General features: G+C 36.8%; 5 protein-coding genes across 5 annotated transcripts; 1 reads left to right on the top strand and 4 right to left on the bottom strand.

Moving 5' to 3' along the window:
* Positions 1-2,054: 2,054 nt before the first annotated feature.
* On the top strand, positions 2,055-4,138 carry SAPINGB_P000945 (uncharacterized protein; the record flags this gene model as incomplete). The annotated part of the gene is made up of 2 exons (XM_031995668.1): positions 2,055-2,174; positions 2,240-4,138. 2 exons carry the CDS (start codon positions 2,055-2,057, stop codon positions 4,136-4,138), a joined length of 2,019 nt encoding a protein of 672 aa, XP_031851559.1.
* Positions 4,139-4,374: 236 nt separating this feature from the next.
* SAPINGB_P000944 (uncharacterized protein) lies at positions 4,375-6,369 on the bottom strand (the record flags this gene model as incomplete). The annotated part of the gene is made up of 1 exon (XM_031995667.1): positions 4,375-6,369. The coding sequence occupies one exon, from the start codon at positions 6,367-6,369 to the stop codon at positions 4,375-4,377; it is 1,995 nt and encodes a 664-aa protein (XP_031851558.1).
* A 1,058-nt stretch (positions 6,370-7,427) lies between these two features.
* On the bottom strand, positions 7,428-9,551 carry SAPINGB_P000943 (uncharacterized protein; the record flags this gene model as incomplete). The annotated part of the gene is made up of 1 exon (XM_031995666.1): positions 7,428-9,551. One exon carries the CDS (start codon positions 9,549-9,551, stop codon positions 7,428-7,430), a length of 2,124 nt encoding a protein of 707 aa, XP_031851557.1.
* A 3,978-nt stretch (positions 9,552-13,529) lies between these two features.
* On the bottom strand, positions 13,530-15,374 carry SAPINGB_P000942 (uncharacterized protein; the record flags this gene model as incomplete). The annotated part of the gene is made up of 1 exon (XM_031995665.1): positions 13,530-15,374. One exon carries the CDS (start codon positions 15,372-15,374, stop codon positions 13,530-13,532), a length of 1,845 nt encoding a protein of 614 aa, XP_031851556.1.
* Positions 15,375-16,682: 1,308 nt separating this feature from the next.
* Positions 16,683-17,465, bottom strand: SAPINGB_P000941 (uncharacterized protein; the record flags this gene model as incomplete). Its single annotated transcript, XM_031995664.1, has 1 exon — positions 16,683-17,465. The coding sequence occupies one exon, from the start codon at positions 17,463-17,465 to the stop codon at positions 16,683-16,685; it is 783 nt and encodes a 260-aa protein (XP_031851555.1).
* Positions 17,466-17,836: the final 371 nt, after the last annotated feature.

Raw genomic sequence — 17,836 nt, 5'->3', positions numbered from 1 at the left:
TAAAAATTAAAATTACAAAAGAAAATGCAACATATTTGTCACAAGTATGTAATTTAAATTTTTGATCAGGTTTTTTTTTTTTTTTTTTTTTCAAAACCCCAAAAAGGCAGCTCTTTCCTGTACTTTTTAATGGGAATTTTGGTCAAAAAGATATTTTGTGCTTGAAAACACCGATTCAAATGTTTTAATTTCTTTTTTTTTTATTTTTTTTATTTTATTTTATTTTTTGTTTTGTTTTTTTAAATAAAAATCTGAGTTAGATGTTTTGCAAAGGCCTGTTTAGATACCCAAATGGAGGTGGGCCCAAGCGAATCCGAGTACAAGCGGGATCACCAAATAATTCTATTTACTGGTATTTTTTTGTTTTTACATATACAAAAATGTCTGTGTTGATGATTGATTATTCTAACAATAGACCATTCCCCGTCAAATAGTAAGTTACAAGCGGCAACCACCGGAACCCGCAAAGTTTTTTTTGTAGACTATCCAGAAGAATCTTACACGCCACTATGTGCAAATGGTATATGACTACAAGATGTTAAGCTTATACCCGTTTAGGGTAAGAGATTGGTAGCCTTGCCTGAAAGAAAAAAAAAAACAAAAGTTATAATCGGTATCTTTGATTAGCCAGTATTTTGAGTAGCCAAAAACAAGGCTGTTTTACCTTTCTTAGTAGTGGCGCACCCTTTTCTCTCTCCCCGGTTTTGTTATCAGTGGCTCGACGAGGGAATGTTTGCGAGTTTATTAATAAACAAAAAAAAAAATAACAGGTTGATTTCAGGTAACTGAATCCGTCATTTTTTTTTGTTATCTTGATAGATATAAAGGGGAGTCATATAGGTTTATCATGTATAATAGATTTGGAATGGAAAATCTCATATTTAGAATATATTGTCATTTTTTTTTTCATTTTCATTTCAACATTAGACTTAAGGTTAAAACTAGGTAGTTTTTTTTTTTAGTTCTGGGCAACAATTATATGCAAAAGGCGGGGGAAAAGGACCCTCTTCATTGTTAAATAGCCACGCGCCAGTCAGCGGTATAAGGCTTTATTTCAGAACTTGTCGGTCTTGAAAGGGTGGGTTTTTTTGCTCATTTTTGTTGAGCCTTGTTGTTTTTGGGGGGGTCCCGGTGGGTAGTAGTTGGAGGGAGAGAAAGAAAAAAAAATAAATTGTTAAAAGACTTAAGATTTGAGACTTAATATTTAAGTTGTAAAACTTATTAAGTTTATTAAGTTTATTAGATTTAAAGGGTTTTCGGATGGACCTTCTTGAATTGAACAGCGTCTTTTTGTAATAACCGCCATGACGTAAGTGCTTACATATAGTAGCGCGGCTTTAGTTTGAGAATCTCAGATGATGGTAAAAATCCCACTCGACGTATTAATTTTAAATGGGCTTTGCTGAATGACTAAAAAGAGTATCCCGCAAACTGTCAATAGCCTGATTTTAATCTCGTTGATTCTAGTCTTTCAGCCAACCAACGGTTTTTTTTTATTTTTATTTTTTTTTTTGTGCTTTGATCTGGTTGTCACCAAAAAGAGGGGAGGGGGAGGGGAGGGGAGAAAATGAAAGCTTTTGGTAAGAACTTTCGAGGGAGGTTACTGGATGCGAGACTCACCCAAAATAATGCTTGTTAAATGTACACGTGATCCAATACACGTGACCAAAATACTTTATTAGTCCATTTCAACCCCAGCAGGTCTATCCGATAAGCCCAAAATCTGGCAGGGCTGACTGGCTGACTGGCCGAGTGGCTGGCAGACAAAAGTCCTGTCATTAAATCCTGCGGGTCTTTTTTTTTTTTTTTTTTTTTTTTGTTCTATTGAAATCTCTAAATAAACGAAAACGGTTGATTTATTTATTATTTTATTTATTGGGCGGACCTTTATTTTTTTTTTTTTTCTATATAAATCAGTAGATTTCCCTCAGTTTGTATAAATTTTTTTTTCTTTCTTTCTTTCTTCTATATCAACCAACATCCATCCTTATCAACCTTTAAATCTATATCTCCATATATATTAAATCCCAACAACTATCAATATACAGAATATCATGGCTCTTCACCCATTTGACCCCCTCACTCCTGCTGAACTTACCAAGGGTGTGGCTATCCTCAAGGCTAACCACCCTGGCAAGCTTCTCCACATCAAGACTGGTGAACGTTTGGAACCTGTAAGTACTAATCCGTTATATCTTTCATTACCAACTCTAACAAACTTTTTCCTACTTTCATTTAGCCCAAAGAGTACATGAAGAAGTTTTTGGCTGCTGAGAGTGCTGGCACTCCCATTGCCCCTCCCCCCAGAGTTGCCCACTTCATGTACTATATTCTTGAGGAAAAGAAGGTCTCCGAACTTAAAGTCAACCTCGACACTGGTGCCATTGACAGCTACGTCCAGCACCCCCGTGGTGTTCACCCTCCTATTGACCCTTGGGAGGCTGAGCGTGCCGCTGAAGTTGTTTTGCCCTCTCCTGAGTTTGCTGAGGCCATTGCCAAGTGTGGTCTTACCGATAAGATCGAGTGTGTTACCTTTGACGGTTGGATGTATGGCTCCAACGAGCGTGGTGAAGGCCGTCTCGGTATCACTGACCGTTTCATGATGATGCTCATGTACTGCCGTGACCCCAAGACCAACCACCCTGACAGTAACATGTACTCGTTCCCTCTCCCCTTTGTCCCCATTTACGATATTTTGGAAGACAAGCTTGTGCGCATTGACTGGTGCGCCACTGGCGGTGACGAGGATGACATCAATGGCTTTGACTACAACACCCGCAAGGATATCAAGTGCACCACCGATACCAACGTTGCTTGCGAGTACGACCCATCGCTCCAGGAGAGCCTTCGTACTGACCTCAAGCCTCTGAATGTGATTCAGCCCGAGGGCCCCTCTTTTACTTTGAATGGCAATGAGATTTCCTGGCAAAAGTGGAAGCTGAGAATCACCTTTACTCCTCGTGAAGGTCTTGTTCTCCACAATCTGACTTTTGATGGCCGCCAGACCTTTTACCGTCTTGCTGTCGAGGAAATGGCTGTCCCCTACTTTGACCCTCGTCCTCCTGCTTCCCGCAGATGCGCTTTTGACTTTGGTGACTGCGGTGGTGGTAAGACTGCCAACGAGCTCGAGCTTGGCTGCGACTGCTTGGGCACTATCAAGTACTTTGGTGGCTCGCTTGTCGACCCCAAGGGTAATGTCTACACCAAGAAGAACACCATTTGCGTTCACGAGCAGGATGATGGTATTGCTATGAAGCACACCAACTACCGCACCAACGTCCCCATTGTCCAGCGTCGTCGTATCCTTGTTATCCAGACTATTTTGACTGTCGGTAACTACGAGTACATTTTCGCTTGGCACCTTGATCAGGCTGCTGGCATCAAGCTTGAGATTCGTGCCACTGGTATTGTCTCCACTACCTACCTTGATCCTGGCAAGTTTAACAAGTACGGTACCGTTGTTTCTCCCTCGGTCTTTGCTGCTTCCCACCAGCACATTTTCAATGTCCGCATTGATCCTGCCGTTGACGGCCACGAAAATACAGTTGCTTACTGCGACACCATCCAGAGCCCCTGGGGTCCTAAGAACCCTGATGGCCAGGCTGCCTACAACCAGGTCAACTATGTCGAGAAGTCTACCTTTTTGGATGTTGATATTCCCAAGAATCGTTATGTCAAGATTTGCAACGAAAACAAGAAGAACACAATCTCAGGCAACCCTGTTGCTTACAAGCTGCATGCCGTCCCCACTGCCCTGCTCATGGCTCGCCCTGGCTCTGTGGTCAATGACCGTGCCCAGTTTGCTACACACGCCTTTTGGGTCACCAAGTACAAGGACCAGGAGTTCTACCCTGGTGGACCTTTCACCAACCAGTCTGCTGATGAGGTTGGAGGTGTCATGGATGCTGTTCGCCGCAAAGATGATGTCCGCAATACCGATGTTGTCTTGTGGCACTCTTTTGGTCTGACACATCACCCTCGTGTCGAGGACTTCCCTGTCATGCCTGTTGAGATGATGTCTATGATGCTTACTCCTAATGACTTCTTTGACAGAAATCCTCTGCTTGACATTCCTCCTTCTACTCAGAAGTTCAACAGATCTGTTGAGGTTATGGACTGCAGAAGCTGCAAGATGTAAGGGGAGTTTAAGGGGATTTTTTTAAAAATTAAAATAAAAAAAAGTTTAGAAATTTTTGTTATATATAGTTTTTGTTGGTTTTATTTTTTATATCTTAAGTTTTAATACATTTCAATATTGGGAATTCACAAGTTCAATTATAATTAATTATTATTAGTTACTCCTTTTCTTAAAATCATACGTACATGTACGTACATACTTGAATATAGTCTATTGAATTGATAGAACCATTTCTTTCAACCTGATAACCACAACCCACATTCGCCAACATTAATGTCTGCCAAAGGCTGGCCCTCCACTGTCAGTGCCTCCTTTTCTAGTGCATCCAGTACACTCATACCATCCAGCACCTCTCCAATCACCGTGTACCGCCCGTCCAGTGCCTCAATCGGTCGCAATGTAATTAGAAACTCATCTCCATTATGTGTCCACGACAAAAGTCCTCGCCGGTCGTGAATGTGCCAATCCTGAGCCTTCCAATCCTTTGCACGCCTCCACTGTTGTCCTTCTACATCTTGACGACCCAGCGTGCTGTCCAGTACTGCCGATGCTGCTGCCAGAGTGCCCGTGGTACTCGCAGACAACCCAATCCCGGCAGAACCTGCACCGGTTGCTACTGCTGCTGCTATTACTGGTGAACTGAGCGCGGAAACAGGGAACGTGATGGAAGCTGCAGACGGCGGTGTGGATGATGTGGGTGGAGACGAGCGTGCCGACAAACATTCCTTAAGAATGGAAGAGCCCGATGACGATGACGAGCGGTTGGAACGTGAGGGCTGCGGGGCAGGAATCGCTGTGCTTGTAGTTGAGCAGTGTTCTTGACCACCACCGTTACCACCGTTGCCACCGTTGCCACCGCTACCACCGCTACCACCGCTACCACCGCTACCGCCTAGCGACAACGACAACGACAACGACGACACTACATGGGGCTGTTGAATCTGCTGGGCAAGTGCAAACGCAGCTGTAGGACCCGGCGACTGAGTGAGCGGAGAAAAGTATTTGGGCGAGTTGCCGCTATCACGCGACTTGTTACTGCCGCTACTGCCTCTGCTTCCATTACTGCCACCGCTGCCACCGCTGCCACCACTGCCGCTGCTACCGCTGCTTCCACTGCTACCGCTGCTTCCACTGCTACCGCTGCTTCCACTGCTTCCATTTCCTCCGTTATTACCAGTTCCAGCCAATGCGCCGGTTGTTCCTGTGGATGATCTTGCGGACCGGGACCCGCCCAACGCATGGTCTTCGTCGCCACCGCCACTGCCGCCACTGCCGCCGCTGTTGCCGCTGCTGATGCTGCTGCTTCCCAGGTTTAGCGCGTCAATTGCAGAATCAAATGAGAAATTTAGTGCCTGTGATGCAAGAGGAGCAGGAGCAGGAGCAGGAGGAGAAGAAGAAGAAGAAGAAGAAGAAGAAGAAGAAGAAGAAGAAGAAGAAGAAGAAGACAACAACTGATGGTGCGAGTCATCAGAAAAACCATGGGCACGGCGTGAAAAGTCGCTTGAAGAAGCAACGTTAAGAACTGTAGATGACGAGGATGCAGATGCTATAGTGGATCCTAGTGATTCGAGGCTTGCCCGACCTGCCATTGCTGTTACATGTTGCTGGGTCTGGTTAGCACGCGCGGCTGCTCGGTGGGCCGCCAGCCATTCGTCTTGGACATTTGCAGCGTCATCGTCTTCATCTTCATCTTCATCTTCATCTTCATCTTCATCATTCTGTTGTTTATTTTTCATTTTATTATTCTTATTTTTTTTTTCTTCTTTTTCTTCTTTTTCTTCTTTTTCTTCTTCTTCTTCTTCTTCTTCTTCTTCTTCTTCTTCTTCTTCTTCTTTTTTCTCTTCGTTTTTCTCTTCGTTTTTCTCTTCTTTTTCTTCATCTTTGCAAATATTATGATCAAGACCAGCTGCATTTATTCTTGCAGAATTTGCGGCCGTGATCCAGGCCAATTCATCGACAATAGGTCTTGTAGTAAGACCACCTTTAATTGCCAGACCTTTATAGACCCTAGTAATTGGAGCAAAAAGATATGAATCTTCATCGTCATTATTATGATTATTGTTGGCACTGTCCATGGCAGCATAAGGGTCCTGACCGCAACATAAGTGACGGAAGCGGTCTGCAGTAGAGACTTCAGGGAAAAGTTTAAAGATTAAAGTGCCACGGTATGAAGACCCTGTGTAAATCTCAAAGTAGAACTTTTCTTTTATGGGACGACGAGGTTGATACATTGTGAGTAAAAAGAAAAAAAATAAAAAGAGTGATTGATTGGAAGTAAGATGTTTTGTTTCTCGGTTAAACAAGAGGAAGAAAAGATGGAGGAGAGTGTGAGAGTTTAAATATATTTGGGATAATTTCCTTTTTTTAATTGATTGTTTTTTATTTATTTATTTATTTTTTTTTTTTTTTAAAATTAAAATTGATTCAAAAATGAACTGTCACAGTGTTGTGTTTTTTTTTTTTAAAAAAACAGTTGGTTGAATGAGAGTGTAGAGCTTTTCAAGTCATTCAATTGTGAATATTAATTAGTTTCCTAATTAGGCATGAATTAATAAAGAAAATAAAAATAAAACAATAAAAAAAATGGCTCCTTCAGCAAAGTAAAAATAGAGAATAAAAAAACCTCGTTATATATACCAAAAAATAATATATATATATATATATATATATATATATAAATTTAATAATTTTAGTTTCTTTATTCTATCTATTAATATGATGCCTTTATTTATTTATTAATTTTTTGTTCCTCCCCCTCTAATAACCCTTGAGCTCTATGTTTTTTTTTTGGGTTTAATTGCTTTTTTTTTTTCTTTATCAACTTTTCTTTTAGTCAATAATAAAGAAAGTAGTTTTTTTTTTTTTTTAAAAAAAAAAATTCCTTCTAATCACAAATTGGTAAATTTAATCCTTTTTTTTCTTTTTTTTTTGAAGGTTTCTTGTAATTTCATTCACAATTAGAGATTTATTTTATTCATTTTCTGGAACTTTTCTTTCTTTCTCTCCCCCCAGATTTTAACCGTTTTTTTTTTTGGAAAAAGTTTCAAAAATTCTTTTATAATTCTTTTTAATTTTTTTTTTTTAATTTTTTATATATATATAAATTTTTATACACAAGTCATTAAATTCGTAACAAAAGGATAGTAGAGAGGTGGTTCATATTATAGCCCAAAAGCCATGAAATGCTAATAATGGAAAAAAAAAAAGAGGAATAGTAAAAAAAAAAATAATAATCAGAAAGGCTGATTGTTAAATGCAAATAAGAAAAAATAACCCCCGCCCCTCAACCTTAGACAAAATCGTCATAACGGTCCCAGTAGGCAGCCTCGTCATCATCATCGCCATCACACACACGTTGCAGCAAAGGCTGCGGTGTGGGTTGTGTTTTTGTAGCAGTCGCATTTGCAGGTTGCTGGTAAGCAGAAGTAGCGACAACGGGAGTTGCTGAAGATCCAAAGAGTCCCGAGGTTTGCACAGTAAGACTAGGTTTGTTTGCTTGTGCACTTATACCTGTGGCTGCAGAAAGTGTGGTACTTGAACCACCAGCAGAAATTCCAGGGGCAGTAGCAGCAACAGCAGTCAAAGCAGCAACAGGAGCTGGAGCAACAATTTTAGGTTTGGGGGCCTCTGCAGGCATGCTGTGGCATACACCAAAGATATCATCATCGTCATCGTAAACGTCATAGGACGCAATGGGATGCTGGAAAACAGGATGAGACTGCTTGTAGGAATAGTCGTCTTCATAGTCGATTTCAAGCGATTCGTAATGGTTATGATGGTCATCATGACCCCATGCATGGTGGTACCCTGGATGTTGTCCTGGGTTAAGAGGGTTATAGTAATGGTGGGTGGTACTGCCGAGCACGACGGGCCGGCCAGACTGAGCGGCAGCAGCAGGTTTGTTTGAATGAAAGTTAAAAGTGGAAGAATAGCCAGTATTTGAATTAGATTGACCCAATGTTTTCCCTAGATACTTGCCATGCTTAGAGGACGCAGTGGAGGAGTGGGAATCTGGGATATTGTAGTAAACACCATTTGTCAAGTTTTTGGAGGGCACATTGCAGTTGTTGATTGCTGGTAGAGACGAGAGTGGCTCGTGAAGGGTTAGAGAGTGTGTAGAGGAAGAGAGTGTGTCCATGGTGTCGTCTGTTGGAGTTGTTGCAGAAGTGAGCGAGTCCCAATCAATATCGGACACGTCAAGAGGTGCGAGATCTGCCTTGTAGTCTTGTTGCTGGAAGATATCGTAATCGGCCTCAGCATCTTGGAGAGTGAGTTCCCAAGGCCGCCAGTAATGTTCTTCGTCATCAGAGTCGGCAAAACCAAAACGGCGGAGTTTCCAATTATGAAGACCGTCAATGGCGGAGGACTCCCAGATAAAGTCGAATGAGGTGCCTGGGTCAAGGGGTTTTTCAACATCAGTTGCGTTTGCTGGGGGTGGAGCACGACCTGCGGCGGTGCGGTTACGAGAGAGCACAAGGGGAGGAAGGGCCGGGACAGTGCACCGGGCCTGGAGGCGAGAGCGGGTGATGCGACGGAAGTTAACCGTGACTGCAGTCATGTGATGGTGGATCACGTGGTGAATGTGGGAGGAGACAACGTCATCCAAGTCGACATTATTGTTGATGATGCCCAGGCCGGGTAAGGAATATGCAGCCAGGCGTCTCCGTTTTTCCGGGAGGGCTGGTGAGTGGTCACCTGGGGTGGTAGACTTTTTTTGTATGAGCAAAGAAGAGGGAGATGGAGAGGGAGAGGAAGTAAAAGTAGAAGTGGAGAGAGCGACAGATCCTGGAACATTTGGAGTAGCAGTACCGGAACCAAAAGCAGGAGAAGAGATAACAGCTGCTGCAGAAGCAGAAGCAATGGCGGCAGAACGGGCGGTGCCTAGGCCGTTTCCAGCAGCTCTTGAGAGGTCGAGGATAGCAGCGGCATCTTGGGAGAGTAGGGCACCTTCAAGGGCAGCAATTTCTAAGAGTTCTTTTGTACAAGCTTCGTAAACAGCGACTGGAAGTAGATGGTCGAGGGAATATAGGGAGGCAGCTTCTGAGGTGATGTTTGCTTTGACAAAGGCGTCTAGGAGGGATGGTTGGTTTGAAGTTGTTTTTTTAATGACAAGGCCTCGGGAGGTTGGAGGAGGAGCCATGAGGACCTTCATATTATAGCTCATGTATGGGAAGAGAAGGTCATCGAGATGAGACCAAAGGTCATGTTTATTGAGATGGGCGTATGGATTATCTGGTGGAGGGGTGATTTGTGTTGCAGAGGCTGGTGATGATGATGATGATGATGATGATGAGGAAGAAGAAGAAGAAGAAGAAGAAGAAGAAGAAGAAGATGGTTTACAAATTTTGGAGAGATCTGTGTCTGAGATGAGGAGCAAGAGAAGCTCGCTGACAAGGGCTTTTACTTCAGCCATAGTTTATATAGTTTATAGTATTTTTAAGAGAAATATTAATGGGAGAATAGTTAAGCAAGAAAAGTGAATAGTAAATAAATAAATAAATAAATAAAAAAATAAAAAAATAAAAAAAAAGGATTTAGGGAAGAAAAGAAAAAAAAAAAAAAAAAAAAAGGATTTTGTTTTATATATATATATATAAATAAATTAATATATATAATATATATTAATAATTATGTCTACACTAGAAAATTCGCGGAGAAATGGGACTTTTATTTTTTTATTTTTTTTTTCTTCTTTCCTTTCTGTCCATAACTGGGCATTGTGACTAGAAAAGGTTTTCCACGTAAGTTTCTTGTGATTATTATTATTTACTACTACTTAAATAATAATTATAATAATTATAATAATTATAATAATTATAATAATTATAATAATTAATAAATAAAGATGAAGATTTAATGGTTCAATCTTACAAATGATTAAATTTTTATTTTTTTTTTTAGTCCTTTAAAGGTTAAAAAGTTTTTCCCCAGATTGCTTCTTCTTCTTTTTTTTTTTTTTTTTTTCTCCAGTTTGAAAAAAAAAAAAAACTTTAAAAGCAAAAAAAAAAAAAAACTTAAATTTTTATTTTTTATTTTTATTTTTATTTTTCAAAAAGTTATTTATTAGAATAAGAATAAGAATAAGAATAAGAATAAGAATAAGAAAGAGAAATCAATTTGTTTTTTTTTTTTAAAAAAAATATCATTTAATCTAATATTTAACAAATGAAATATCAACCAGTTGAAGAGTATCTTTAAATAATTCTAAATAGATAGATAAATAAAAAATTAAAAAGACAATTAATATCTCCGGGATGGTTTGTGCCGCTTATATTTCTATGCATTTTTTTTTTCCCTTAACAACAACTACTATTGCCATTTTATAAGTTTTAAGCTGTAAGTTATAAGCTTTAAACTTGTTTGTTTGTTTGTTTGTTTGTTGCAAGTAAATAAAAAATAAAAAAATAAATGTTTAACACTAACAAAGTTTCATGACTAAGCTTTTATGTAATATTTTCTATGTGATATCACCAAAAAGGCTATTTTTTTTTCTTAATGTTGTTGTTGTCATCCACCAATAAACACTTGGACCAAAAATATCAGCACATGTTAAAAAAAAAAAAAAAAAAAAAAAAAATTCCCAATTCTTAAGAGGTTGGCTTTGAAGAAGAAGAAGAAGAAGAAAAAGAAAAAGAAAAAAAGAGCTCAATTAAAATATTAAGAAATTTATTTTGTATTTTTTATAAATATATATATATATATATTTTTAATTTTGAAAAATAAAAAAAAAATAAAAAATAAAAAATTTTCCTTTTTATTTTTTTTATTTTTTTTTATTTTTTATTTTATTTTTTTTTTTTTTTTTGGCCCTCCTGTCGTCCGGAAAATTACTTATGTAATCACATTGCGGGGAGGCCTGACCAACGGCAAAAAAAAAAAAAAAAAAAAAAAAGAAATTCTTTTAAATATACAAAGAAAATTTTTTAATATTTAAAAAAAAAAAATATAAACCGCCTAACCACAAAAACGCAAATTCAATCAAACAAACAAACAAGTTTTTTTTTTTTTTTTTGGCCCTGCTTTTAAAATAATAAATAAATAAATAAAAGATAATCATAAAATGCCCATCAAAGAAATTCCTCGGAAAAACTTGAAATAAAAAAAAAACCCTTAAATGATTAATCAAAATGTAAATATCATTTCTTCTCCTTACATTAAACCCCACACACATCTCTCATATATATATATATTATTTTTTTTACCGCTACTGATACTTTCTCTGGTATATATATATATACACACACCGTTTTATGACTTAATGATGTAAAACCAAAGTTAATCCGACCGGAACTTGAGTATGCAGCAGCAGCAGCATCAGAAGCATACAACCACTTTATGAAACTTCATTTATTTATTTATTCATTCATTATTATTATAACGAAAAGCTTTGAAATAAGGACTCGCACAAAAGCCAAAAAAAAAAAAAAAAAAAAAAGGAAGAAGTAAATCTACTCAAAGCCAAGGAAGTTTTTTTTTCTCAGTTATTTTAAATTTATTTTTAATTTATTTTAAATTTAATTTAAATAGGCCTTCATTTTTATTTTTTTTTAATTTGATATCTTCTTCTCCAGATATCTTTATCAACTATAGAAAGAGAGAAAAAAATAAAATAAAAAAATAAAAAAATAAAAAAATAAAAAATAAGCAACCAAATAAACCCAAATGGGCATTATAAGTAGATAGGCGATTATCAATGGTTATTTTAGGGGCATTTAGTGAATTTCTTTTATTTTTATTTTTATTTTATTCAAAAAAAAAAATAAAAAAAAAAATTTAAATAAATAAATAAATTGAATTTCTCCGTTTTGCCGTGGGAACCAATAAATTTTTATTTTATTTTTTATTTTTTATATATATAAAAAATATATATGCTGCTGCTGCTACTGCTGCTTCTGTTTTTAAAAGATAAACTTGCCTCACCCCCCCCCCCTAGCCATTTTTGTTTTCGGAAAAAAGCTTTAATAACAACACCGGGTAACCTTTTATTATTATTATTATTATTATTATTATTACTTATGGCTGCTAAATCAAACGGCTATACTTTGTTTATTTATTAATGGTGTGTCTTAATAATATATAATGTTAATAATGATGATATTGTTTATGATGATACCACTTTTTTTTTTTTTTTTTTTGTTTCAATTAAATTTCTTTTAAATATTAATCCGTTCATCTTTAATATATATAATAATAACTACTACTACAATTAGTAATTTAATTTTGAATTTTTTTTTTTTTCTTTCGTCTATTAAAATCTCTCTCTCTTTCTCTCTCTTATTATATAAATATATATCTTCAATTTCTTCCGATCCGAACTTTGTCTTATCTAATTAGTTATAACTCACTCACTCATTTAATTAATTAATTAATTAATTAATTGGAGGGCGGACCAACTGTACTGGCTTATTTTTTTTTTAATTTTTTTTTAATTTTTTTTAAAAAAAAAAAGGTAGATCACAATTATTATTATATAACGTTCCCAAATATACTAAAGTCTCAAAATTACCATCTATGAAAAATATATATTTATATTTATATATTAAAACATTAAAATTTAACCGTTTTATTAAAACAATTTTTTTTTTTTTCATAAACTCCGGAATTTAAAGGCTCTAATTCTAATATATAAATAAATAAATACTCAACTAAAAAAAATTAAAAAAAATTAAGAATTACTTTCAAATGTCCAAATATGTTATCAATTGGTTTTCACTGTATATTATATAAATTTAAACTTTTTTTTTATTTATTTATTTATTTAAATTTTTTTTTTTTTTTTTTTCATATGTACCTTCATCATCATACAAATTTCATACATTCTTCTTAAAAAGGGTTTCCGTGTAATCCGGGGAAAAGTCGCAATAACTTTATTTGTCTCATCATTTATTTATTTATTTATTTATTCAATTCAATTCAATTCAATTCAATTCAATTCAATTCAATTCAATTCAATTCAATTCAATTCAATTCAATTCAATTCAAATTTGATTGATATTGATATTGATACTGATTGTAATAATATGAAATAAATAAATACTTTATGAAATAACTACCATAAAAAAAATTCCCCCCACCCCCTTTAATCTCGCGCTATATTCTCTCGGCCCGGTCTTTTCATATCCCTTTCATCTTTTCAATTTCAAACCCTCATATCGTCTTGAAAAAAAAAAAAAAAAAAATTTAAATTTAAATTCAAGTTCCGGTTCTTTTTACAAAATAAATAAAATACAAAAAAAAAAAAAAAAAAAATTACCCCTGATACTTGGAAAAAAAAAAAAAAAAACGGTCTCATCTCAAAGCATGTCTGCCACACTTTATTAATACAAAAAAAAAAAAAAAAAAAATATCTTATAACACTTACACACAAAAAAAAAAAAATTACTTCTCTTCTTTACATACGATCAACAGGTGTCAAATTGAGCAACTTCATACCATTGTACAATACCTGGCGAGCAGAAGAGTACAATGCAAGACGAGCCTGGGCAAGAGGCTTCTCTTGTCCAGCAACCCACAACACATCGTAGCAAGATGACACAGTATGCGTCAGCTTAAACAGATATGTAACAACTGTCGATGGCTCCAAAGTGCGCAAAGCATTCAGCAACACATCAGGATACTGCGCAATCAAACGAATCAGCTCAATAGCACATGGCTCTGTCAAAAGCGAATAATCAGCAGCCTCAAGTTCTTGCTTGTTGTTAAGCTCTCCAGCCTTACGCTCCACAGATCGCAGACGAGAGTGAGCATATTGCAGGTATGGCCCAGTATCACCCTCAAAGGACAACATTCGTGACCAGTTAAACGCATAGTTATTGATTCGCTTAGCAGACATGTCTTGAATCAAAACAGCAGACATACCAACAAGATCAGCAATCTCTTCAGGGTTCTCCACCTGTGCATACTTCTCCTCATTCTTCTTCATCACCTCGTGCATGGCATTCTTAGTCTCCTCAAGAATCGTGTCCAAAAACACAACTGTACCCTTTCGTGTACTCATTCCTTGAACCATACCAAAGTTAATGTGCTTCAAATTCTTGGCCCACTCGTACCCCATTAACTCCAAAATCTTAAAAAATTGTGCAGTGTGCAGGTCCTGCTGTGAAGCAATAATGTAAAACATCTTGTCAAACTTGTACTTTTGGTGACGATCAATAGCTGCACCCAAGTCTCGGGTCAAGTACAATGAAGTACCATCCTTCTTCTGCACAATAGCCTTGCCAAGCTTCTTATTGTACTTGGTCAAATCAACAAGCAGTGCTCCCTTATCCTCAGTAATCAAATTCGCTTCCTGAAGCTCCTTAGTAACCTCCTTCAATCGCTCCTCGCTGACTTGAGACTCTCCAGAGTAACTGTCGTAGAAAATGTTGAGACGTTCATATGTCGCCTTGTAACGCTCAATACTAAGAGCACGGAACTTCTTCCACAAGTTTAAGCTCTCCTCATCACCATCTGCCATCTTCTTGAAAAATGCACGAGCTTCATTGTCAATCTCACTCTGAGGATCAGTAGAACCAGCAGCAATCTGGGCCTCCTTTTCACTTGTAATATCTTGGTTAATCTTGACATAAACATCAAACAAATGTTGGATCGGGTCCTTCTCAAGAGCCTCCTCAGATCCATACTTGCGGAATCCAACACCAAGAACACCAAACTGCTTGCCCCAGTCACCAAGGTAGTTTAATCGAACAACATCAAACCCAAGTGCCTCATGCAGGTTGCTGATAAATCCACCAATAATGGTACTACGCAAATGGCCTGCATGGAATGGTTTGGCAATGTTGGGCGAACTGAATTCAACAACAATACGCTGGCCCTTGCCAATCTCGGCCTTGCCAAAGTCCTTACCCTTTTGCAAGATGTCCTTAATGGAAATGTCACCCAGAAGTCTAGGGTTAAAGAAAAACTGAATGAACTTGCCCTTGGCAATAACTTCAGACAAGTAGGGTCCATTTTCAAATTTGGATGTCCACTCGGCAGCAAGTTCCTCGTGGTTCTTTTCCCGAGTAATACGGGGGATAGGAATAATCAAATCTCCACGGTCAGAAGTGTTTGTCCATTCGAGAGCGGGGAAAATTTTAGCGGGCTCAATACCAGACACCCGAGAAAGCTCCTGGGTAATGTAGGAACGGAAGAGATCAATGGGGTTGAGCTCAGGGTTGGAGCCCGGATATGGCTTCACGGGCTCAGAAATGCCAAAAGCATTCAGCTTTTGTGTAAGTGAGGTAATATCAGCCATGGTCAGTTTATGCTGGGGATATCGTCGGTAATCAATATATGTAAACTCAGACGGTGCTAACGATGATGCGTTTTTCTTTGATAAAGATGCTAAGTGGCAGAGAGGAAAGCAGCGGATATGGTATTTAAATAGACCAAGGGTAGTTAGACGATGACTCTTTACAATTGATGTGACAATGCTTTTGCTCATCAAGGGTAAGAACGGTAAGGAGCGGAAAGAGGGATGATTAAAAAAAAAAAAATAAAAAAATTTTTTTTTTTTATTAATGTGTGGGAAGTTTTTTTTTTTTTTTTTATCGTCAAGAAGAAAAGAAAGTTTTAGGTGTATATATAATAACGGCTATGACTGAAAAAAAAAAAAAAAAATTGTGATTTCTGAAATTGTGAATAATATTGGAGTGGAGGGTTAGGAAAAAAATTTTTTTTATTTCAATAATATATAGCATATTACAAAAGATGAATCATCAATGACATTATATTAGTCATAAAATTATAAATAAATAAAATTTTTACTGCATTAAAAAAATTAAAAAAATTAAAAAAATTAAAAAAATTAAAAAAAATTAAAATAAAAATTTGTGCCACAACAGTATCATCCATCTAAAGAAATTCACCAAGGCTCATTAACCTCCTCCACCTCCACCACCATCTGTGGCGCTCATTAAGAGGCTAGTGATATCATGTTATCGCTATCAAGATAAAGGGCCAATATATTTCCCACATCAAAAGAAGAAGAAAAAAAAAATAAAATAAAATTTAGATTAATAAATAAATACCAAGACTTAATCATGGACATATATATATATATATATATATATACTATGGGCCAATTGTAGAATTATTATACAATTTCACGGGCTCCGAAACTTGTAGAAATATATTCCCCAATATGCTTTGGCAATTGCGCCACTTCACACCACTCTTGCATTTGCCTTCCAAAGGCTGAAAAAAAAAAAAAGGTGGCTTGCCAATGTAACGAAAAGCCACAGAAGGAAATTTCAGAACAGTAAGAAGTACATTTGGTCTAGTGGAATTTTTTATTTTTTTAAACTTTGAAAAATTTCACCTTCACACGTTTTCTTCTCTAATTACAGCCACTCTTTGTTGTTATTAATTTTCCCTCAAAAGCTTTTCATTTCTTTTTTTGTAACCTTTTTATTAATTTTTATTTTTTATTTCTATTAATACCAAAAATGCAAAAATTTTTTTTTTTAATTTTTTTTTATTTTTTAAAAACAAAAAAAAACAAAAAAAAAACCCCAAAATAAATATATAACCTCGTAAATTATCACCAAATGCTGCTAGCTAGCTAGCTTTGAGCTTGAGGCTGCTGATTGCGAGCCGCCAGAAATTCAGCAAACCGAGAAGTCTCATGAATTCCGCACTCTGTCTTTTGCTTGCCTTTCCATCTACCTGCACGCTCATCCTCACCCTCCTTCACAGGAACCGTCGAGTGGTAGTCACCAACAGACCGGTAGCCCTGGTCCAGCAGAGCATTGTATGGAATGTCGTTTTCTTTAATATATTGTTGAACTTGTTGGAAAGTCCAATTGAACAATGGGTTAATCTTAATGAGTTTTGTGTCAGCTTCATACTCAACTGCTTGAAGCTTGGCACGGGCACCGCCTTGGCTTCGGCGACGACCAGTAATAGCTGCCTTGACCCCAAGGTCTTCATACGCCCGTGAAGCAGGCTCAACCTTGACAAGGTAGTCGTAGAAAGTGTCATTGGTGTCCCACAGCTTCTCGCCGTACTCTCTAGCAAACTCCTCCTCAGTGTTGACACCCTCAGGCTTGTAAATGTGAATTTGAATTTGGGGATACTTGGCCTTTACCCGGTCAACGAGCTCTAGAGTCTCCTTAAAGTGATGAAGTGTGTCCATGAATATTAAGTCGATTGGGTGCGCGCCTGGCGAAATCTTTGAAATCATATCGAGAATAACAAGGCCAGTAAGACCAAATGCTGTGGTCTGGAAAAGACCGGGGAAAGTTGTCAGTGACCATTGAAGAATTTCTTCAGCAGTCTTTGTCGACAAATTAGTGTTAATGTACTCCAGGTGAGAAGGAGAAAGTTCTATTGTGTCCTTGGTCATTGTTTTTGAATAGTTGAATATTGTTGAAGAATAGTTGAGGGAAAGGAAAAAATATTAAAATAAAAAAATTAAAAAAACTTGAATATGAGGATATAAGCCTAGTAAAATAAAAAAAAAAAAAAAAAAAAAAAAAAGAGAAGAAAAAAAAAAAGAACCAGGAAATTTCATTCAATTTATATAAACATTCTCTCAAGCCACGAGCAAACTTTTGTTTGATTTCTAAGAAACTTCATGCCCAAAATAAAAAAAAAAAAAAAATTAAAGAGAAAAAACTTTGCTAAATGATTTGGTGAAATTTCATTCAATTATCACGACATTTCACGTGACTCTTTTTATTGTTCTGCGGCGCGGGTTTTTTTTTAATAATTTTT

Source organism: Magnusiomyces paraingens (assembly GCF_902498895.1).
Source record: "Magnusiomyces paraingens strain CBS 517.90 genome assembly, contig: contig1, whole genome shotgun sequence".
In the NCBI taxonomy this organism is placed as follows: domain Eukaryota; kingdom Fungi; phylum Ascomycota; class Dipodascomycetes; order Dipodascales; family Dipodascaceae; genus Magnusiomyces; species Magnusiomyces paraingens.
The sequence above is the reverse complement of the archived record's forward strand: the minus strand, read 5'-3'. Positions and strand labels throughout refer to the sequence as shown.